Here is a 24952-nt window from a genome sequence, read left to right on the forward strand (position 1 = left end):
CCAGAACTGTACACACTAGAGTTTTGTACAGCTGTAGCATAACCTCATGGTTCCAGAACTCGATCCCTCTATTAATAAAAGCTAAAACACTATATGCCTACTTAACAACCCTGTCAACCTGGGATAGGTGATAGGTTGGAGAGGAGGGTGGAACGGATAGATGGGAAAGAAGATGGACAGGTAGGACAGTTAAAGAGGGCACTGCCAAGTTGGAAGGTTGAATCTGGAAGAAGATGGGGGGAGGGGAAATTAGGAAACTAGTGAAATCCACATTGTCCCGTGTGGTTGGAGGGTCCCAAGGCACAAGGATGAGGTGTTCTTCCTCAGGTTGGCGATGGAGGAAGCCCAGGACTTGCACTTCCTTGGCAGAGTGGGAGGGGGAGTTAAATTGTTCAGCCACAGAGTAGTGGGGTTGTTTAGTGCATGTCCCCCAGAGATGTTCTTTGAAACATTCTGCAAGTTGGTGTCCTGCCTCCTCAATGTAGTGGAGACCACATCAAGAGCAATGGACACAGTAGATGACATGTGTGAAAGTGCAGGTAAATCTGTCAGATCCTTTGGGACCTTGGATGGAGTAAAGGGGGGGGAGGTGTGGGTGCAGGTTTTGCATTTATTACAGTGGTTGGGGGAAGTGCTGGGAATGGAAGGTGTGGTGGTGGTGACGTGGGGGACCCAACAAGGGAGTTGTAGAGGGAATGGTCTCTCCAGATGCAAATAGGGGTGGGGAGGGAAACATGTCCCCTGGTGGTGGGGTCTGTTTGTGGGTGGCAGAAATGGCAAAGGATGATGCAATGTATCCAGAGACTGATGGGGTGGAAGATGAGGACCGGGGAGTTCAGTCTTTGTTGCAATTGGTGGGGTGGGGTTCAAGGACGGAGGTGTGGGAAGTGGATGAAATATACTGGACGGAATCGTCGATCACGTGGGAGGAGAAATTGCGGTCTTTGAAGAAGGAGACCATCTGGGATGTTCTATGGTGGAAGTGGTCCTCCTGGGAGCAGATGCAGTGGAGGCGGAAGAATTAGGAATAAGGAGTAGTGTTTTACACAAGGCAGGGTGGGAGGAGGTGTAGTCCACGTAGCTGGGTTTGTCATAGGTGAGTGTGTTGAGTCAATCACCTGAAATGGAGATGGAGAGGTTCAGGAAGGGGCGGGAGGTGCCCGAGATGATCCAGGTGAACCTGAGGTCGGGGTAGAAGGCAGCAACACCAAAACCATTCCCCACCTTTTCCTTCGCTACATCGATGACTGTATTGGCGCCACCTCATGCTCTTAGATTTAAATGGGGACTCTGGGCATGCACTTGATGGGAGCAGAGAAGCACAGTTATTACCCCCAAAACCATCAAGAGGTCTAGCATAGGGAGGGGCACATTCATATATCCTCAGTCCCATCCCTATTTCCTCTTTCCTCTAGCATGCAAAGAAAACAGGGAACTACTAATATTAGAAATAACTTAAGTGGAAAGGAGGGAAGGGTAATATTTGCAGAGCAGGATCTGTGAGATATGAGAACGAGAGAGCAATAAGCTGAGATATGAGTGTGGACAGTGGATAGTGGTGGTGAGTTGCCTGCAGGGAGAGGAATGACTGGAGCTGAAAGGTACATTAGTCTGAAGAGGGCTGCGCATAAAAATGCTGGGCAACTCAGAGCATGGGGCTTGCTAGCTGAAGTTGCAATGTCATTAATTTTCTCAAGCACCCCCTCCCCCTTCCCGCCACAACATTCTGTATCCACTATTCATTGTCATTACACCTCCTGTTGTTCACTTCCTTGGCATTTTCCATGCATGCCTGTTTGGAAAGAGGGATTGTTCATTTCCTCCTTTTCATGAACAAAATCATCTTTTTGCAGGCATTCTGATATCTTGTGGCAAAACTGCCACTGAAGGGTAGAGTCCTGGGGAACTTCCTGGATTTTTTTTTCTATTCCTCTGGTTGTTGCAACTTCAGTATTCCCAGTTTGTAGTTCATCCTTTCTAATCCATGCTGGGATCTCTTTAATTAGAAATACTTCCTTTGACAGATTTGATGAGTCATTCTCCCCAGCTGATTTGATCACTGGGATCTATTGCCTTGGTTCAGTTAAACAACCATAGCAAAACTAACTTATTTGGTAGACAGATTCTGGATGTTCTACAAGCCTTCCTGCTGCCTGTGGATCAACTGAAATAAAATTCTGTCCCAAATATTTGCAAGCAACAGCAGTTCACCAGCATTAACAGCAATTTTCAATGATATTACACCGGTGTTGTAGTGACATGATTAATCCAGGATGGAAATAAATAACTACCCAATGACTGGGTAATCCTGCAGCTAAAAAGAGCTGGAGCTGCTAGATTCACCACTGCCAAGAACAGCAGAGTGCTTAAACCATAAGACTATAGGACCATAATATACAGGAGCAGAAAAAGTTTTTATCAGATTCCTTCCCACCCTTCTTTTAAAATAAGGACTCAGAGTCCTCAACCACTCCTGATATGACATGCCCCTCGTCCTGGGATCATTCTTGTAAACTTCCTCTGGCCCCCTCCAACATGAGCACATCCTTCTTTACATACAGAGACCAAAACCGCTCATAATATTCCAAATGTAGTCTGACCACAGTTTTAGATAGCCTCAATGGTGTATCTAGTATTCTCACCCTCTTGAAATGAATACTAACATTGCGTTAGCCTTCCTAACTGTCAAGTGAACCTTCATGTTAACTTTAAGAAAGCTCTGAATTAGGACTCCCATCTCCCTTTGTGTTTCAGATTTCCGAAGCTTTTCCTATTTAGAAAATAGTCCACACCTCTATTCTTCCAACAAAGTGCATAACCTCAACTTTTCCACATTGTATTTTATTTACGACTTCTCTGCCTTCTCTCCTTTTGCCAGACCAAGTCCTTCTGCAGCCTCCCCACTTACTTAACACGACATGGCACTCCACCCATCTTTGTGTCACCTGCAAAAATAGCAACAATACCCTCAGTTCCTTCATCCAGATTGCTAACGGATGATGTAAATAATCATGATCCCAACATGACCCCTGCAGAACTCCAATAGTCATCAGCTTCCATCCTGAAAACGACACCTTTATCCATACTCTCTCCTTTTAGCAAATCAGCCAATCCTCTGTCCATGTCAGTACTTTGCTCCTAACAACATTGCCTTTTACTTATTTAGTCTACTGTGCGGCACCTTGTCAAAGGCCTTTCGGAAATTGAAATAGCTAACCCCCACTTGGCTCTCCCTTGTCTAACTTGCTCATTACTTCCTATTGGATTTATTGACATGACCTCCCCTTGATGAAGCCATGCGGACTCTGCCCCAATTTATCGTGCATTTCCAAGTACTCCGCAATCTTATCCTTAATAATGGTCTCTAAAGTTTTACCAATGACTAAGCTCAGGCTAACAGGCCTTTGTTTTCTGTATTCTGTCTCCCTCCCTTACTTAAACTCGATTATTACATTAGCCATTTTCCAGGTCTCAGGAACCTTCCCTGACTTCAGTGATTCCTGGAGTCTCCTTGCTTTCTCATTTAGAACTCTGGCATGTTGTCAATCTGGTTTGGGTGATTTATCTACCTTCAGATCTTTCAGCTTCCCCAGCATCTTCTCCTGAGTGATGGCCACTACACTCCTCTCTCCACCCTTGAAGTTCTGGTTTGCTGCTGTTTTCTACTGTAAAAACGGATACAAACTATCTATTCAGCTTTTCTGCCATTTCTTTGTTCCCAATACTGCTTCTCCAGTCTCATTTTCAAATGGTTCAATGTCCACTCTTGCCTTTCTCTTACTTCCCAAATCCAACCAGCTTCTTGTGATCACCTTCTTGGCCTATCAACCCTTCATCAAACCTATCTCCAGCCACCTGTGATTTCCTCATCTCTCCACACCCTCTCACACTCTGCAAACTTGTGACGTCTCTACTCTATTTCTCGATTACTGCTTTCTGGCACAGCCCTTCCTGTCCAACACCCAGATAGTAACAACAATAACCATTAGATAAAATAACGTTATGCCTTTAGCATAATAAAACCTCCTAAGGTGCTTCACAGAACACCAAGCCACGTAAGGAAATATTAGGTCAGATAACCAAATGTTTGTTCAAAGAGGAAGGTTTTTAGTAGCATTTCAAAGGATGAAAGAGAGGTGGAGAGGCAGCGAGGAATTCCAGAGCATATTGCTTGGGCAACTGAAAGCATGACTACCAATGATTGAGAAGTTAAAAGTGGAAATGTACTAGAGGCCAGAATTAGAGGAGTGCTTCTAGCCTATTTATCTGGTTGAATGCTGGTAGGAAAATGGAGGAAAAAAAATTCAAATTATGCAATTTAGCAGGACCTTCATTTTAGCTGCATTTCCATGTTTCTGTGTCATTTCAAACACACGCATCTCCACCACAGCCACTTATTTATGGCATTTAAAGTGAAAGAGCAACACCTCAGAGGCACTATGTAAATGAGCAAAATGTGGATTCAAAGATGGAAACCTGGTGTGTAATTTAAGTAATTATGCAAAACAAGAGGATATGTCATAGCAAAAAAAGCTAATCTCATTTTACAATCCCAGTGGCAAATTTAAGTTGCATGCTAAATTCACATTTGAACATATAAAAATGTTTCTTTACATGATGTACAGCTAATAAGACAATATATGTTTTAAATCTTTTGGTAGGCAGTTTGCTAGTCACACCGATCACAGATCATTGATGAAAACAGGATTAGACTATTATTGTAGAATTCCAATGTAAATGATTATATAAGTACTTATATGCCATTATCATATTTAATAGAGAGGAACTGGCAAAGCATATTGAATGACTTACAGACCTAACTAAGAACTGTTCATTTTTCTAACAGTATTATAATGGTCCATTATTAATCGAGCATCAATTAAATGTATATCCTCACTTGACTCTTCATTGACTTCATGTATAACTAGAACATTATTTCCATCGAAGTGTGAAAATAGTTCAGATAACAGAAGTTCAATGAATTATTCTATAATCATCCATAAATATCTTCGACATAATTAAAAAATATGAAATGCATCTTTCCAGCATTATTAGAAACCTAGCATTAGCATTTTAAATAAATGACTACCATTAATTTTGAAATATAGTAAGAAGCTAGAGTATATAAAACCTAAAAGTGAATGGCATTTTAAGTTTAAATTAGGTTCTTTATGAATGCATTTGGCAGAACAAAGTAAATAAACATAATTCATGGGGAGCTCTTGAAAGAGTACTGATGTAGGAATTACCAGAGTAATAGAAGTCATCAGCTACATGTGCAAAATTATCTTAATTGAATCGTGAGGGTTCAACAATGAATCCAGAAACACCCTTTTAGCTTAACTGATGTAAGCAACGAGTAGCAGAAACACATTGATTGGTTAGGTTCAATCTGTGTTGAATTGGATGCTCATATCTGGGTCTTAAGGATGTTGTCCTCAACATCAGAGTTAAAAAAGCAAAATTGGCTGGAGTTCCTGTTCCTGAAAACTAACCAGTGATGTTTCTGGAAATGCTGTATGTTGTAAAATCTTAATTTGAGCCACCGCCTCTATGCTAGCTAATAGTACTGCAGAAGTTCTTCACTGTCGAAGAGGCATCTACAAATGAGACATAACTCTGGTGCTCCACTCATCCTCTTAATTGGTTGTAAAAGATCCTAGGGCATTATTTAAAAAAAAGCACAAAAGCTCTCCCTAGTCTTCTCACTAATACTGATCTGTCAACTGACATTGCCAAACAAAAAGAACACCGGACCATTATCTCACTGTTATTAGTGGAACAATTTCAAAATTGACTGTTGTGCTCTTCAATTACTTCAGACACTATACGTACAAGTATTTAATTGTTTGGAAAGCACTTTGGAATATTCTGAGGCTGCACACAATGCTACATAAGTGCATGTCTTCCTTTCTTTAGCCCAAACATTGAGAATGGCTATTGGGAAGATGCAAAGCAAACTCATGGAAATATTTCCCTGGAAGAAATCACAATTTTCAGAACAGAAAAATGGAGAGAAAAGCATTGTTTTTTTTAAAAAGAAAAATTGAACATTGTCAGACTAGTTCAGCAGTAGTCATATCTACATCTAAAAGCTGTAGAGTTAAATTGCATATTCTTAAAATCCTTTGAAATTGAGCATTTATATTAGTCACATCATGAATCATAGTCTATTCTTTTACTGGACTTCCAATGGGACTATGGGTGACAGGTGTGTGCTAAGGAGAGCAAAGCTAAGGAGAAGGTACAGACAGTGCCAGTTTACTCCATGCAGAAACCAGTCAATGTTGATTCCAATTGATGAATGGTCCAGAGAATCAGGCCATTCTTTCTCAAGTGAGAGAATGATGGTTGGTAGCAGTACTTAAGCGTGATGTAATTCAAATGTCATTTGCAGGCAACGTATACACAGTAAAACAGCCACAAACAGAATGTTTTTGTACGCAATCATGAAATGATAAAGAGGCCATTCAGCTCACCATGTCTATGCTGGTCCTTTGAAAGATCCCATTTCCTGCCCATTCCCCATAGCCCTGCATTTATCCTCTTAATGCATTTATTTACAGTTCATAATCTGGAATTTTGAAAAACGCAAAATATCCCCCAGAAGATATAAAGACATGGACTATCCACTGTATTTTAAATAATTACTGAGTATCAGTGAATGATTATTATAACCAGATATATCATCTCACATGAAAGGACTGCACACTAAGGCAGTAGTAATGGACACAATATATTTAATGCATCCTCCTATCAGTTGAAATAATATAGCAGAAATATTTTGCTACTTATTCACTTACCGTTGCATTGGACTTCAAAAATATGTAAACTAAGAACTATTAGACACCCTGTAGTAAAATGTGCCTGACACTGGCAGCTTTAAATTCTGCAAAAACTACAGATAAGATCAGAGCAATGTTGAGCTTTTTTTTTAATAGCCTAGACCTTTAGCCAAATTTAATAAAAAAGAGTTGGTCTTCTATTTTTTTTGGCTTCTTGTACTGCCATTTGTTAGCAACCACAGCATTTATCTTAAACCAGACTCATTCAATCTTTACGAGTGCTAGATTTTCATTTGGATTATGAAACAGCAGCAAAAAACAAAAAAAAACCTGAATTCAATAAAATCTAATGAATTAGATCTTTGGTGAGTTTAGTACAAACTAATGAATCAGACATTTGCACAGTTCAGTTCTTAAGCTTCCACAACTTGTGAGGTGGATGCAGATTGGACAAAATTCCATAGAAGCACATTTATGCCAAAGAATACATGTACTAGGAAAGGTTTAACACAGGAAAATTGTGATGAGGAAGCATGAAATAAGAAAACCGTAATTTTCTCCCTCTATCTGTAATTGCAGACTGACCTTTCTAATAGGATAAAAATTTAGTTTAACTATATACCATTTGCAAAAAGCTTAGTTTAAGTCTATCATTGGAATTTAAGTAGGAACCAAATATATCATCAGTATAAAGTTCTGTGGTGTTTGCACTTCCAGTAGCAGACATCTGGATTTGCTGCTTTCTTTCACATAGAAAGTAAACCCACACAGAGGCATTTACCATAAACTTGTTGCCGCACCCTTATTAAACTGTCAGCTTTTTTTGCTTTGTAGGTTTCTAGCTTCTGTTTAAATTACGTAAATAGTTCTGGAAAACCAGTGTCTGTGTCCCAGGGATGTATGATTCAAAAAGACAGAAATAGCATTGTAAGCACAGGAAACCTGTCAGGACCCAACTGAGGGAAACAAGCTAGCCAGTCCAGACACTATTTTTGCTGCTGTCTAGTAGAGTTAAATAGTCTCCACAGTTGTTCCAAACTATAGAATGGAAAATGAAATTAAATATATTGTAAAATTCAAACATGCTCTTACATTTCTGCATCAAACTAAGGAGAGAAGGGGGAAAAATGTTCAGGAAGGGATAAAAACTGAATTTGCTGGAAAAGATTCAGAAAGACCCTCTGGCAGTAAGTTACCAGTGAAACGTAAACTTATAACTGATCTGAATGAAGTGAAAGATTGTTTTTTAGTCAGGTCAGGACTGGGGTAGCCCACCATGGAACTGAATTCCCCTGGCTGTAATTGACTGTACACTGTGATAGCAACTCTCTTCTGGCACAAGTTCACAAGATACACCATACAGATCAAGCAATTTTTTGAGATGATGCATGAAACGTATCATCCAGGCAGAGAACTATTTCTGAACAGCCTCTGGCCAATGGCCTACCTCAATGTAGTCCTTGGCATGACCCCAATCTCTCTTGGCATCCAGATTGCCCAAGCTAAAACAATCCAGCTGTCTGAGGTGAATCTTAGCCACTGACCGACTAATTTTCCGAGTTACAAAATTAGACCCTGAAACAAAGATAACAGATAACATCAGTATAGTTATTCTAATTGTTTAATTGTATCAAAAGAGAAACAAAATTAATTTAACATTTGAAGAGTTACTAGATTTTTTCATATTATTGTATCATTTGTTAGTTGAGTAAACCCAGAAGCTGCAAACCAAGAACTCCATTTATACTGGGGAAAAAAAACTTTCTAAAGCCTCTTAACAAACTACTTAATAATTTTTAATTTACTATTTATATCTACAATTCAGGAGCAAAACTTATAATAATGGATGCAGCTGTAATCCTATAAATATTAAGTGCAGAATAATCCTATAAATACCAAGTGCAGAATCCCGAGAAATGTTTAAAGTTTCAAACTGAAGAAAGTTCATGGATATAAAGTGGAAAGCCATGGGTTTTAAAACTTTCTTTATAAACTGCCTTTGCAGATAATATCAATTTTAAAACTGCATAAGTATGTACTTTCCTAGTACATACAGCAGCAATTATCAAAACAAAAAATTAAAGACACTAAATAGAATGGATCTGATGATTCACTGTATTGTCAAAAACTAAAGATTGAAACATTCTCATTAGAAAAATCTAATGCAACAATAGGAAGCTTTTAGCACAAATGACAATGTTCATTTCCACAAGCTGCAGTAAATCTCTTAGTCAAATTTAAGAATATATTAAATAACATTACTAATCCTGCAGAGGGGCTAAGACAATTATATGCAGATCCCATGTTGCTTTTACATATGCGTGTTCTGTTAGCAGATTTTCCAGTTATATGAGGTGAACAGTAAAAAATAAGTGCCATTTTGTAATCAATTATTTATGATTCTTCTAATTCAACAACAGATTCAGTTGGACCCAGGTGCTACCACATCCTTAGATAATTTTTATGCTGGAGCCCACTGCTTTTCTCTTTCTCACTAGGTTTGCTCCTGTAGTCTGTGCAAACTGTAACCCGATAGTAAAAACATGGGATTAAGATGCCAAGGTAATTGTACCTTAACTAGGTGTGAACAGCTGATTGAACAGCTGAATCCACTGAAGTTATCCAAATTAGTTTAATACAATTTTAGGAATGTTTGTCAGTAACATCCAAGGAAAACAACGAATATTAGTAACCTGGGATAAACAGCTGGCTACAATAATCACAGGCAATGTAACTTGTGAGGACTGAACAAGACATATTCAAATTGCTGTAAAGTTTTCATTTTTAATTTAGTCAAGTGTTTGAACTGCACAGAAGCAAAGAAAGATAAAAATGTTTCTTGTCTATTATAGAGTAAGTATAAATTATTTTCCACCAACAAACTTGGTTAAAGCTATTCCAATCAGACACCAAATCACATGATAAATTTATTAACAGAGGTTTAAATTCTTGAACTATATACACATGAAAATAGCTTTTAAACTTGCTTTGAAGTAAAAAAAAATGAATTGATGAAAGTAATCCTTGGGATTTCAGATTTAACTGAAAATCACATTAGAATAAATGAAAACAAAATAGATTCATCAACATAAGGCAAGTTAACTTTGTTCCTGAACCCAATTTGAACTCTAGCTTGGTGGCTGCATTTTTCACTAGCCGCCATCTGCTGTTAAACTGGGTGATCTTCAACACTCCGGCACAGAATTGCCTTAGCCACGGCCTTGCACAGCTGGAAAGCTAAATGGACAGACACTGAGAATGCCATGGCTGACTGAACAGACTACTGAGATCAGAGAGATTACACCTAATTTGCTGGCTGAGGACTGCCAAAATCAACATTATGTAACAGCAGGTACTCAAATACGTATGGGTATATTTTCATAAAAGTATTCATTTTTCATTTAAAGACTTACTTTGTACTGTACATTTTGTGAATGTTTCTTTTTTACCAATTTAAATTTGTAATAATTATACAAATAAGTATTTTTTATATATTGCTACCCATGTTTGTTTTTTTTTGAAAAATAAAATTTCTGGCAATTAGCCACACTATAATTGTGTTTGGAAAAATACTGGCAGGCAGGCATCTTACAACATAAATGTATCCTTTGTGCAATTTTATTACAAACTTGAGAAACTTTCCAAAGGCTTTTGATCTGAGCCCTAGCTGACAGCTAATGTATGCAAGACAGATGATACCAAAGTAAGCCAAGTGGGTTTCCTACTGCTTAAATATCTTATTTTGTCTTGATGACACAATTTTGCTGTTGTTTCACTTACTCATTTCAGACCATAGAGAAAACTGCATGAACGATGAAGGTTTTGCAAGCAAAAAGACAAATTCAGTCCCCTTTTCCTACCCCCAGCTTCACTTATAGAACTGGAGTCTCAACTGAAAACCTACTGGCATACTATCTTGCTCCTACAATATTCTGGCATTGAATTCAAGGGTAGAACACAAGTTTTTAATGCTCACATGGTGTACTCTTTATCTGAATTCTGTTGTCATGATTTTGAAACTGAACACATTTCTCCACAGAGAGGGAGAAAACAGCAGTTTTTTGCAATCCACCTCAAAATGTCATTAACAGTTATGTCCTTCTAGCCTCATGACTAGGCAATGGAGTTTATTTTTTTAAAAGTTGCTTAATAATTCAAATTCACATTAAACTTGCATATTTATTACTTGGATAATCAGATGAGCAATTCCCAAAACACTGGTTAATATTCCAGTAATTTCATGTAACAAAACAATCTGATTGACTCACTCATTGTAAATCAGTGTTTCATTTAAAAATGAACAGTCCCTTTTCATTGTACATGCAAGGTTAGTGATTTTCATTTTCACCAGAAATGCATGTCTGAGGAAAGCCTTCATAATTCACTCATAATTAAAACTGTTTGTCAATCAAGTTTAGCACAGATTTCCATTATGAGTGGAAATGCAAGTACAACAGAAGACTTAGACTTAGCATTGAATTATTGTGGAATTGCATCAGAGAAAGCAATAGATGATTAGTTGAAATGGTGAAGAAGTTTACTTAACAAGAAATCATCGTAGACAAAGAACCATAGTGAATCAAATTAAATTAGAAATGATTTGGAAGATTTTCTAACTTCAAATGAGACCGTGTTGCCACTCCAACTCCAACTGAGGTGATCAACAATGCACATCAGCAAGGTCAATTGGAATTCTTGGAATGTCCTCTGTTATGATTTAGTTCAACTCCAATTTCCTCCACGTTTGGACTGAATGCAGATTGCATTTCATTTTATATACTAACTGGGAGAGAAGTAGCCATTTGGTCCATCAGGTTTACCATTCAATAAGCTCATAGCTGATTTGATTGTTGCTTCAACTCCACACTCCTGTGTATCCTTAATATCTTGTGGCTCCCTAGTTAGTCAAAAATGTATGCTTGAAAAATATTAAAAGTCTCTGTCTCCACCACTCTCTGGGAAAGAAAATTCAATGGACTATGGCCTTCTGAAAGAAAGTATTTCTCATCATTGCCACCTTAAATGGGAGAGCCCTTGATGTTTTAACTGTGTCCATTAGTCCTAGAAAGTCACAGGGGAAACATTCTTTTACCATGTACCCTGTCAAGCTAACTCAGAACCTTATATGTTTTAAATCGAGTACTGTGTTCAGTTCTGGTTGCCCTGTAATAGGAAGGATATTATTAAGCTAAAGAGGGTTCAGAAGAGATTTACCAGTATGTTGCCAGGTATGGAAAGTTTGAGTTATAAAGACAGGCTGAGCATAGGAGGTTGAGAAGTGACCTTGTGGAAGTTTATAAAATCATGCGGTGTATAGCGAGGGTTAATGGCAGGAATCTTTTCTCTTGAATGGGGGATTTCAAGACTAGGGGGCATATTTTTAAAGTGAGAGGAGACAGATTTTAAAAAGACACAAGGGGCAAATAATTTAAACAGAAGGTGATTCGCATGTGAAATGAACTTTCTGAGGAAGTGGTGGATATAGGCACAGTTACAATGTTTACAAGACACTTAGACAAGTCCATTGATAGGAAACATTTGGAGGAATATGGGCCAGGAGCAGGCAGGTGGTCTAGTTCAGTTTGGGATTATGTTCGGTATGGACTGGTAGAACTGAAGGTTCTGTTTCCATGCTGTATGACTCTACGACTCTATAAGATCACCTTTCATTCTTCTAAATTGCAGGCCCATAATGTTGTTTCTTAATTAAGTCTAAACAAAAATGTACACAGGCACTCTAGATGTAGTCTTGTGCAACTGTAGTAAAATACCCCTATTTCTATATTTCATTCATGTTTTAACTTAATCTGTTAACAATATAATAGTAATATTTAATCTAACCATGAAATATTTCTTTGAAATGATCTTGTAACAACAGCAATGAAGAGTGAGCTGTTGAATATTTTCAGTGGAGAGTGAGACAGAATTTTGATTAACAGGAAATTAAGGGTTATAGAAAGTGGCAAAAAAGTGATGTTAAGGCCGTAATCATTGACAGTCTTACTGAATGGCAGAGCAGGCTCAACAGACTAAAATAACGTAACTCTTTCTCGATTGCTTATGATCTTATGAAGTGTGCTTCCCTTGGCTTCCCAACCACAAAATCTGTTCTCTAACCACTGATTCCAACCCTTTCCTTGAGAACTCAGAAGCTGAACCAAGCTGTTCAACTTGAGCAATTTGTCAGATATCTAGTTATCTATGTTATAAGGCCACTTATTTCCAATTCTATAATACTTCCCAAATCCACCCCTCTGCACTCAGCCATTACAATGCACTCCTGGCCAGCCTTCCATCATGCACCATCCATAACCTTACATCTTATAAAATATTACTGGCTCTGTCCTAAATTGCACCAAGTTCCATTCATTCATCACCTATGGACACTAACAAGGCTTCACATTGAGCAATACACCATTTTAAAACTTGCATCCTTGTTTTTAAATCCTTAATGGTCCTGCCCCTTCCTCATTTCAGTAATCTCATCCAGCCCAACAACCCTCCAAAGTATCAATGCTGGCCTTTTGCTTAATCCTTAGTGTGTGCTGAGTTAGTTAATCTCAGCAAATGCAACAGTAGCAGCACAACAATTGGCTTCAATGTGACAGAATATGGACATAGTGGGGATAAGCATGGCCAGGATTCCTGCTTCCTACCGAACAAGCCTGCCTGAAAGGGCTTTATATGAAGTTAGAAGCACAAAGAGCAGAAGATCAGATTTACTTGTTACTTTATTCATAAAATAAAAGCGCATTCTGAAACGTTTGAACTTGGACATTATGGGAAATTAATAAATAAACTTTTCTCAACTAAGCATGTTTACTTTCAGGATCCTCAATCCAATTACAATGTATGTGTCATTTGTCATATGCATGAAATGAATTGAATTGAATTGAATTCAATTGAATTTATTGTCACATGTACCAAGGCACAGCGAAAAGCTTTGTCTTGTGACCAATACAGACAGATCAGAATTAAGTAACATAGATAAGTAAATAATAGGTAAACAGTGGCAAAAACAAAAACACAGGTACAGATGAATGTTAAGATTCCTGAGTCCATTTGGTATTCAAACAACAGTAGGGTAGAAACTGTCATGAAACCAGCTGGTGCATGTGTTTAGGCTTCTGTACCTTCTCCCCAATGATAGAAAAACATTGCCAGGGTGGGATGGACCTTTGAGAATGCTGGCGGCCTTTCCTTGACAGCAGGCCTGGTAGATGGATTCTATAGGTGGGAGGTTGGCCTTTGTGATTGTCTGGGCCAAGTTCATCACTGTTTGTAACCGTCTCTGATCTTGAATGTTACAGTTGCCAAACCAGGTAGTGATACATCCAGACAGAATGCTCCCGATGGCATACCTATAAAAGATGGCAAGGGTATTCATCGTCATGCCAAATTTCCTCAGCTGCCTAAGGAAGAAATGTTGTTGGGCCTTTGTAACAAGTGCATGAAAGCTTGTTGTGGATGACCACTCCCAGGGGCTTGACCACCTCTGTGCTGTTAATGTGTAGGGGGGCATGGGAAACATCCTGCTGAAAGTCAATAATGAGTTCCTTGGTTTTGCCAGCATTGAGAGCTACATTGTTCTCAGTGCACCATTTTTCCAGGTCTTCCACCTCCCATGTGTAGTCTGTTTCATTGTCATCTGAGATTCGACCGACTATGGTGGTGTCATCAGCGAACTTGTAAATAACATTAGTCTGGTATTTAGCGAAGCAGTCATGGGTATACAGTGAGTACAATAGGGGGCTGAGTTTGGACCCCTGGGGGGGGCTCCAGTGTTGAGTGTTAGTGAGGAAGAAATATTGTCCCCAATCTTCACTGATTGTGGCCTATGGGACAGGAAACTGAGGATCCAGTTGCAGAGAATGGGGCTTAGTCCAAATTCACTAAGTTTAGTAATCAGTCTCGAGGGGATAATAGTGTTGAAGGCTGAACTATAGTCGATGAGTAGGATGCTTACGTCGCTGTTCTTGGTGTCAAGATGTTCTAGGGAGGAGTGAATGGCAAATGATATGGCACCTGACATAGATCTGTTGTCTGGTAGGCAAATTGGAGTGGGTCAAGAGTAGTGGGGAGGCTGGAGTTGATTAATGCCATGGCCAGCCTTTCAAAGCACTTCATGACCACTGAGGTTAGGGCCACTGGACGGTAGTCATTGAGACATGCTGTATGAGCCTTCTTAGGCACAGGGATAATGTTGGTCCTCTTGAAACAGGCAGGGACAGTGGCCTCCTGCAGATGTCCGAGAAAACCTCTACCAATTGATCTGTGCATGCTCCGAGTGCACAACCTGGTACTCCATCTGGTCCCATCACTTTCCTTGGATTCACACGAAGGAAAACTGATCTGGCCTCTGATGCAGTGAATGTTGGGATGGGTTCATAAGGACTTGTAGGGTTAGATGTTACCTCTCCACAGAAACTCTGCTCAAAGCGAGCATAGAAGGAGTTGAGATGATCTGGGAGGGATGTATCATCGTCTACTATCTTACATGTCTCTTTTTAGAACTTGTGATGTCATTCAGTCTTTGCCATAGTCGCCGGATCTCTGTCTGGGTCACTAGTTTGGATCGGTATTGGTCCTTGACTGTCTTAACGGCTCTGCGAAGGTTATACTTGGATTCCTTATAGTTGAGTGGGTCTCCTGATCTGAAGGCCTCATGCCAAATGACAAGCATACAATGGGAAAGGTTCTGAGTTAGCAGCTTCTATAAATTGAAGTATAATGGGGTGAAAGCTTGAGTCAGTGGCCTTTCTCCACTGTCCTTTACGATGCCTGTACCAGGCATTAGCATGTCCCTTATAACCCAGTCCTGGACATTTGAAAATGCCAGACCATATTGCACGGGCAAGAACAACTCTTCACACTGGAAGACCAGCATGTTTGATCAGACCAAAGAGCGTCTTTCACAAAGTTGATCGCCCTCTAGGTGCAGTTGATGTAGGTCCTAGTGTGTACATCCATGAAACAGTTCGGGGAGTACAGAGTCCTATATCATGGAGCTGTTTGGGATGAATCTCATCAAAAACAACTGCACCTTCTCTCTAGATCTCTTGTGCAAAGGTACATTCCAGAAAGAGATTGTGATTGTCTCTTTACCACAGCAGTTGTTATGAAGGCAGCATGCAGTAGTGCAAAGAGTTCAGGAAAATATTTGACTGAAAGTGCCCTTTTCACTATTAGCTGAGCTACACCTTGGTGTTTACTCAATTATAAGGCAAATGACATAGACTGCATCAAACAAAACCACTATCTCCTATCGCTGATGGGCCTCTCGGACAGTACATACTGACCAGTGCCCATAGATTGGGTGCTTTTCCTTCCAAAGTTTTCCATGAGGGACAGGCAATATGGCTTGGCCCAACTATTTGAAGTGTTTTGCAGCAATGTGGCCAGACACATCCTTTGCAACACCAGAGACAGGGATAAACTCAGCAGGTAATGACACTTCTGTTTCTCTACCAAGGGTCCACAATCAGCTTAAAGCAGCCACCTGCAAAGGTGACCATCAGCATGAGGGTAACATTGAATACATTCTTCTTCCTCTATCTAGGGTTTTGTACATGGAATCCCTGCAGACACAATCCACCTCCAACCTCAACATAAAGCAGAATATGACTGCTGCTGCACAGGCTCCGTTAAAAGGTCAGATCTGTGCCACATAGAGTAACTTGCGAATACCTCCACTTGGCAGCCAATCTTTTAGATGCAATGGAGATAGGGTACCCAGTTTCAGCCTCACCTTGATGATGCATTCCTCTTAGCTTTTTAGTGGATGCCCTGACCCTCTGAATCATATTCCCAACAACTTCAGGTAATCTGCTGTGAAACTGAAAGGCTGAAAGGATTGGCCCAGTTTCCAAAGATGATGCCATCCTTCTTGCCTGCATTTACCTTGATTTCCAACACCTAGCTATTACCTCCTTGCAGTTTAATAAAATATCCTGATTTACAATCAAATAATTGCCGACTTGGTCCAAAAACGGAAATTGCCAGAGAAACTCAGCAGGAATGGCCGCATCTATGGACAGAACGAAGAGTTAACTTTTCGGGTCTAGTCACCCTTCTTCAGAATGTCAGTCTTCAGTCAATTTGATGTACTGGGGGATGACTACCGTCTATGAAACTATAGTTTGGAGCCTTTTAATTCAATAAAAGAGGAAAACAAAAGCAGCCCATTGACAAAGGAGGAAAACGTTTCCAGGAGTTTTAAATCCACAGGTTAAAAATATCTCTAGTATGCCACTAATTGGGAATTTACTCAGATAAAGGAGGTTTGGGATCTGGATAAAGGTGATGTAGTTTGAGCTAAGGACAGATCTTGTACTGTGAATGGCTGCACAGGTGAGAATGCTTGTTGTTACCAGTGGACCAAGAGGTACATTTCTAATTGTTGACATCCTTGTCCTTGATAAGTGAGAGTGTCACTCCAAAAGGAAAATAAAATGAATATGGGTAAATGATTTTTCTTTCTAAGTATATCCAAAAGCGTCAGTAGTTGTGGAACTGATTAAATCTCATTAACATTGAACAAGTTCAAACAATATCAATAAGCTGTTTGGTTTTCTTTCAACAAATGAACTGTGTGTACATGTAAATTAGCCAGAAGTATGACATAATTATGCACAAGTGTCAAAGCTGTGCATTGCTATTTGGTACATTCATAATTCTGAAACAATTTTTTGACCCAAAGATTAAAAAGATTAAGTTTCATTGTTAGTTGACATGCTTAAACCACCAATGTCCTTCAAACGTATTTGTTTCTGTATATTATCTAAATTCAATTTGGCTGTAGCATTGTGAATGTCCTTTTTACAGTATGTAAGAATAGATTGTCTGGCCCTTTGAGCCTGCTCAGCCATTCAATAAGATCATCGCTGATCTTTTTGTGGTCTCAGATCCACTTACCCTTGATCTGACCATATCCCTTCATTGTTCAAAAACAAAACTACCTTTGTTTTAAAAATGTTTACTGAAGTGCGTCAACTACTTCACGGGGCAGGGAATTCTATAGATTAACAACCCTCTGGATGAATAAGTTCCTTTTCAATTCAGTCCTAACTCTGCTCCCTCTAATCTTGAGGCTATACCCTCTTGTCCTAGCTTCATCCTCCAGTGGAAACATCCTTTCTACTTCTATTTTATTTATTCCCTTCATACTTTTTATTTTTCTATAAGATCCTCCCTCAATCCTCTGAATTCCAATAATATAATCCCATTTTACTCCGTCTGTCCTCATAAACCAATCCCCTCAGCTCCAGAATCTACCCAGTGAACCTCCTCTGGTGTTAGTACATCCTTTCTCAAGCAAGGAGACAAAACTGCACACAGTACTCCAGGTAAGGCCTCACCAGCACTTTGTACTGCTGCATCATAATCTCCCTGCTTTTAAACTCAATCCCTTTCGCAATGAAGGACAAAATTCAAATTGCCTTCCTAATTTCTTGTTGTACCTGCAGGCCAACCCTCTGTGATTCATGCACAAGGACACCCAGGAACTTCTGCATAGGAGCATGCTGCAACGTTTTAACCATTCAAGTAATAATCCTTTTTACTGTTACTCCTGCCAAAATGGACGACTTCACATTTACTTACATTGCATTCCATCTGCCAGACCTTTGCCCACTCACTCAATGTATCTATGTTCCTCTGCAATGCTTCACAGTCCTCTGCACACTTTGCTCTACCACTAATTTTAGTGTCATCTGTAAACTTTGACACCCTACATGTGTATGGTACAATTGAATATAATATCTTTAATTTTGTCCAGAAATTTGGAAAATTCTTTCTCAGAGCTGGCACAGGCATTACAGTTTGAATGGTCTCCCAGACTATATGATTCTAGGAATTAAAACAAAATAGTTCTTTAAGAATTCTGTTATAACAACCAAAATACTCTTGTTTCTGTCAACATGCCACAGTGCACTATCATGTCTGAACACTGCAAGGAAGATAATAGGACAAAATGACAAAGTTAACCTTGCCAGATTGTGTATTGTAATTTACAAATCCGTTTATTTCTTACATCATTGTTAGGAAAGGCATTAGGCCCATTATATCTTTTTGAATTATGTACAAGGTACCTTTCTCATTTTCTGTCTCTTCAAATCAGTTGTATTTTCAGAATTTCATTCCTACTATAATTTTATATTTGGCAAACATGTACATTGTTTAACCTCATTGGAATGTTGGGCTGTATTTAATATCCACCAATCCAAGCTGTATTTGCATCATAGCCTAAATTACATTTAACCTTGTTAATCTTTGGGGTACACATTACAGATAAAGGAAGATTAATGAAAAGGTACAGCATTTGCAGCGTAGAGATCTAGGCCCACTTACAGAGAGAGAAAAAAAACATTGACCAAGAAAATTGTTCTTTAAAATTCTAAAATGGCATCAATCAGAATTTAAATACTATTTTAAAAGCATTAAAAAATTATAAAATGTGCTCAGATATGCATTCTTGTATTTTCAATAATGTTATGTGGAACAAACACTCCTAAAAGGAGACAAGAATTTTAAGCTTTTCATCTTGCACTCATTAGAACTAGGAGACAGGAAAATGACTTGATGTCCCTTTGTTCAAATGTTTTTCTTCAATTCTAGTTCCGTTACATGCAAGACAAAATGCTCAAATATTTGTTACCTTTTTGCAATCTAACAAAGGACAACAATCAATGTATGATTACATTGCCACATATCTGGTCCAGATCACCAATTTCAACATGGAACCTTTACATAAGTAACTCAAAACTGATATCGGCAGTGTATGGCATTAGCATACTGGTCTTCCAGTAAAAATACTGAGAGCACTGTCACATTTGGGTCAGCCGCTTCTTACTGCAATGGAACTGACCTTTCAGAATATATATGAATGTAATAGCTCATAGTGACACCGAATCCATGGCCTCCTTTACTTTTTTAAAACTATCCATAAACATGGCAAATGATCCAAACTGCAGACAATGCCTTTTGGTGTGCATGCTTTGGATACTTCGATGTGGTTATATATTAAAAACACTTTATCCAAAGTGCCCTTGCCAGTGAGCCAGGCAAACGGTCACAGAATTTGATTTACAGCTTAACTTGATTTTATGAACAAAATATTTCTTACTAAAAACACGACACAAGCATTTCCTAACTTCCCACAATATTTATTCTCTATCTAGCTGAGGAAGATTATAAGCTGCAACGATTCATGTGTTTGAGCTCTGCCAATAGAATCTCCTTCCACTCCAATGTAGATCTGGCTCTCTTCCATGAAGGCTGATCTTGCAGGGGTCAGAGTGGATCTTCTCTCTCTCTCTCTCTCTCTCTCTCTCTGTGTCTCTCTCCCCCCCCCAGATGGATGAAACTCCACTGTTGGGCCAGATCAAGCCTTCAATAAGGGATGGCATTCAGGTAGGTGTTCTTAACCTCTCCTTGCTCCTGACCTTCCAGAACATTCTGTGGCCTTTAGCCAATGGGATCATGAGCTGGGTTAAAATTATCCAATGGGATCATGCCAACTTTCCTCGCTGTTGCCATGTGGGGAGGTGTACTGAGGCAGTCAAGATGCCAAAATGTCTGATCGACATTTCTCCAATACAAAACCTTTGGGCTGGTTGTAACTGGAAACTCTATAACTGTTTGATCTTCCTCTCTTCTTTGTAGCGATAGCTGACAGCTGCAGTTCAATTTAGCTTGGCTAATTTTCAGACAGGCTGAATCTCTGCGACTGTGGGTCAATCTAGAATGTCCAATAATGGGCCTGTGATCATTTGACCATACTTTGTTACAAGTTAATAATTTTTAGAACCGAGAAATCACCTGCGCTAACCACATGAAGCTTATGTTAGAATATCATTCAATCAACTATCTCAATGGCTGGCAAGGTTAGTACCTTACTGATACCTTAAATAGTCAATGAATTTCTTCAAAATTATGTTCAACCTGTTTGAGTGTACTTGGGTGTTACATTCAACCACTCATTAACCTACCAAATAAATCTATGAAAACTACTCAACAAGTCAAAGCCTGATTAAGCCTTTATCACTAAACATGCCAACTCACATGCAATTTAGAAACTGATGATTACTGAAAAAACTCATATTGGTCATTCACTTATATTTACTTGATCCAGCAAAAGCATAGTTTTGCTTGAGACATTCAAAATAGCCAAGCTTAATATTGGCAAAACATCTTTGTTTACACCTTTAGTGGATATGCTGAGTTTTCAACTAGGTATGATAGATTCAGGATTTAAACATTGGGCAGCTAGGGGTATATCTTGCATGGGTGATTTAATTGAGGGAGATGTAATGATGTTCTTCGACCAGTTAGTATGGAAGTACGAGAAACCTAATAGAGACCTCTTTCATTTTTTTCAAGTTAGGGATTTTTTCAAAAAAAACCCCACATGTTTGACTGATCCCTACAAATCTGACACAGAAAGAGGGGTACTAAGGGCTAAGAGTACACTCTCTGTCAGTACTCTATATCACCAATTGGGAGGGTGCCACTTCAGATGAGTCTGATCGATTCTGCAAGATGTGGGAAAGAGAGCTGGTTGTTGAAGTTTCTTCAGAGGCATGGGAGGATATTTGGGAGAATGCAAAGAAGATATCAATTTGCAATAGGACCCATGCTTTCCAGTTGAAGATTCTCCACAGGGGTATCTTCAGCATGTCCCAAGTGCAAGGTCTGTATGGGTACTCTTACCCATTGTCTTTGGTCTTGTGACAGGCTTCAAACATATTGAAGTGCTGAGGTAGGTGCAATGGAGAGGATTTTAGGTGTAGGGGTGGAGAAGGACCCTATTTCGCTCCTTTTGGGCCTACCCATTGCATTTCCTGCAGACTCGCATAAGGAAAAACTGTTCAATATTCTTACATTCTGTGCAGGAAGAATATCTTGCTAGGTTGGATATCAGAAAAAACCCCCAGGCCTGTCAGGTTGGCGGAAGATTGTTATGGAGCATATTCCCCTGGATTTTCTCACAAATGTGGTACACCACAAAACTGAGAATTTTTACAAGACATGGTAACCCTTTTTGAAATACCTGGACACAGATTTATCTGCCACACTAACAAGGGCTTTTATATAGCCGTAACGATTGTGTTTCATGAGTCCAATATCCAGGGAGGAGGAACTGTGAATGGATGAGGGTTTTGTTTGGCTGGGCTGAGTTATTACTATTTATTTGTTTGTTGTTAGGTATTTATTTAGTTAGTTAAATAGCTAGTTTAGTTTTTTTTTAATTTTATACTTCTCTATATATGTTTATACATACGTATAGGAGGGTGGGTTGGGGAATCTTTTTATTAGTTGGGTTTAGTTTTGTACTATTTTTGTACTGTTTTGAATTGCATTGTTTTGTATTTGTTGTAATATTTAAAAATCTATGTTTTCTTAATAAAAATATATTATTTTTTTTAAAAAGCCAAGCTATGGTAAATACATTGCCTCTTCCTGGTTTACACAAAAAAAAGTGCACAGCAGATGTTTCTGTGAATCACCATATCATTGGCGAGGATTAAAGAGACCATTATGTATTCGGGTGCATATTAACCTTTGGACAGGAACAATGTGTCTCAAATCTTAACCTCTGAGGTACTTCTGATGGTAGCAAATGCCCTTAAGGACAAATATAAGCCATGCCCCATCTAACTATGTCACTGAAACATGCCAATAACTGAAGTCTCTATTGCTGGCAATTACAATACCAGAAGATGACTGAAATTATATGCTGAGTGGCTGAACACTAAGTAAATAAACAGACATAGAAATCTGCACTCTATTTATTATGGGTTAATTCACTTTGAATTTTGCGATGTTTTGATCTCAGCACATCACCGCTTATATTATTTGTTTATCTTCTTCAGAAAGCTTCAGACTAGCTTATCAATTTATTTTTGGATTCTGTTATCAAACCTGAAGTTAGAGTACAACAAAAAGACTTGTAGTAAAATTGATCCTATGAAATCTGTTACCTTGAAAATCACAGGCCTTTTCACTTCAATTACATTTTATTTATTGTACTTCTGTTTGTTGTGACAATCAAGTAACTCAAATACAGATGGCAATACTTGATGGTGCCTAAGTATGGTTTCCAATAAATGAACACTTAATTTATGATACAGGTGTGGTTGTTTACCTCAAAACCATATGAAGGTATCTAATAGACAGCCTTTCATCCATGCTCAAAATAATTCTGATTAATGTTGTTATTTCTACTACATGCAGGCTATAAGTGTCTGGAATAAAAATGAGATACTTTTAACCACTGCAGACTTCTCTGCAAACTAAGCCCAAATCATATGCACAGTTGTACTCAAAATCATGGGGCTGGGTTTTACATCCTCCAAAATAAAAGTTGGTTCCTCATAAACCAATATTAAATAAAGCAAAACCCCAAAATAATAAAATTTTCCAGGCAGCCGTAGAGAAGTGAGGGACAGTTGTCTACACCTCAATAGGAGCAAGTCCCATCCTCAAGATGCCAACTTGACTGGTGAGCAACTTGAGCAGTTTCAGCAGGGCCAGACTATACCTCAATGGAAACAAGTCCCATCCTCAAGATGACAACCTGACTGGTTAAAAATCACACAACACCATGTTATAGTCCAACAGAATTATTCGGAAGCAATAGTTTTCAGAGCGCTGCTCCTCAAGGTAGATGTACAGCATAAGACACAGAATTTATAGCAAAAGATTAGTGTCATGCAATTGAAATGGTATATTGAACAAATCTGGAGTGTTGTTAAATGTTTCATCTTTTAGAATGGGTTGCAGGTTTCAGTTCATTAATATGTAAATCCCATATCACCTTCTCAGGATTGGGTTTTACAACAAAAGGTGACATCTCAGCTCTGACAATGCATTAGAGGTTGAGGTTAGAGTCTATCTGTATCTCAACCTTGAGTCAGACTGGTTCTATTTCCAAAGTGGAATTTACAAAATATTACATGTATTGACTGCCTGCAATTTTTGAGCAAAATAAAATATATTCGCAAACATAATTCTGCAAATACAAATTCACCTATAGACTTCTATGTGTGTGTACATGCATGAGAGTGAGTGAATGAGTGTGTGTGTGCGCGCGCGCGCGAGTGTGACTGATGAGCAGCTTGAGCAGTTTCAGCAGGGCCAGACTTCAATAGTAGGTGCTACTTGGATTGCAAGGCAGGGAACCATTAAAAACCCACCTATGAGTTACAAATCCTACCTACAAAGTAGTGGATTATGAACTTACTCCCCGTCTACATTGGCTTTCCAAAGTTTCATGAAAAGGTTTGGGCGACGAACTGTAAACTAAAATATCAGGGGTTCGTTCAACTGGGTGATTCCAAAGAACCTAATTTCATTTTTTTTTAAAAAAGTGAATTAATCTCAGCCACCAGATTTTACACATACTGAATTCAGCAGTCTTGAAGTTTTGTGTACTGTGCTCATTACCCCCATGGGAACTAAAAAAAACAGGAATCAGAAGTCACCTTTTTTAGATATCAGTGCATATACAATTGCTGAACCCTGAATAAAGAAATTAGATGGTAGTTAGGGGATTCAGTTAGTTTCATCACTAAATCATTGTAGTACAACATCTAGAAACAATTCCAAGGAAAAAAAATGTAGACTGTTTCTCTGAAGGATGTGGCAGAATTAATTAGAAATGTCTGATTCTGTAAAGAAAATGAAAACCTGGCTACAAATCTTTTAGTTGTCTACAGAAATAAAACTCAATATTTTTCTGAAAAGCAGAGGTTTTCATATTACTGTTTTTGTTTTCAAATTTACCCTGCTAGTCTTACCTGCTTTAGTGATCTCTTCCTCCGGAACCTGCAGTGGCTAACTGACTTACCCACCCCTCTCAGTGCACCATTCTGCCACTGATTTCTCAGACTGGTAGAATCTTATTGTACAGAAGCTTGCCATTCAACATCCAAATGTATGCTGCTCTTCAAAAGAAATTCAATTAGATCTACTCTCCTACTCTTTTGCCATGCCCAGGCAACAACTCCCTTCAGGCATTTATCCAATTACCTTATGCAAATTACTACTCAATCTACAGACATAAGATTTTCAGGTAGTACATTTCAGATAATTAAAAAAAGGAGAATAAATTGTTAATTTTCCCAAATCTATGTCATGCAGTTAATAACATCCTTCCAAGTACAAAC

The 24952-nt window shown here is 38.7% G+C and overlaps 1 protein-coding gene across 1 annotated transcript in view; it reads right to left on the reverse strand.

Moving 5' to 3' along the window:
- Positions 1-24952, reverse strand: part of gmds (GDP-mannose 4,6-dehydratase) — a 658631-nt gene that overhangs the window by 366605 nt on the left and 267074 nt on the right. The window contains exon 7 of the mRNA XM_060849865.1: positions 8233-8360. Within this exon, the coding sequence (XP_060705848.1) occupies positions 8233-8360 (128 nt within the window). The remainder of the gene's footprint in view (positions 1-8232; positions 8361-24952) is intronic.

Source organism: Hemiscyllium ocellatum, chromosome 34 (assembly GCF_020745735.1).
Source record: "Hemiscyllium ocellatum isolate sHemOce1 chromosome 34, sHemOce1.pat.X.cur, whole genome shotgun sequence".
Taxonomy (NCBI): domain Eukaryota; kingdom Metazoa; phylum Chordata; class Chondrichthyes; order Orectolobiformes; family Hemiscylliidae; genus Hemiscyllium; species Hemiscyllium ocellatum.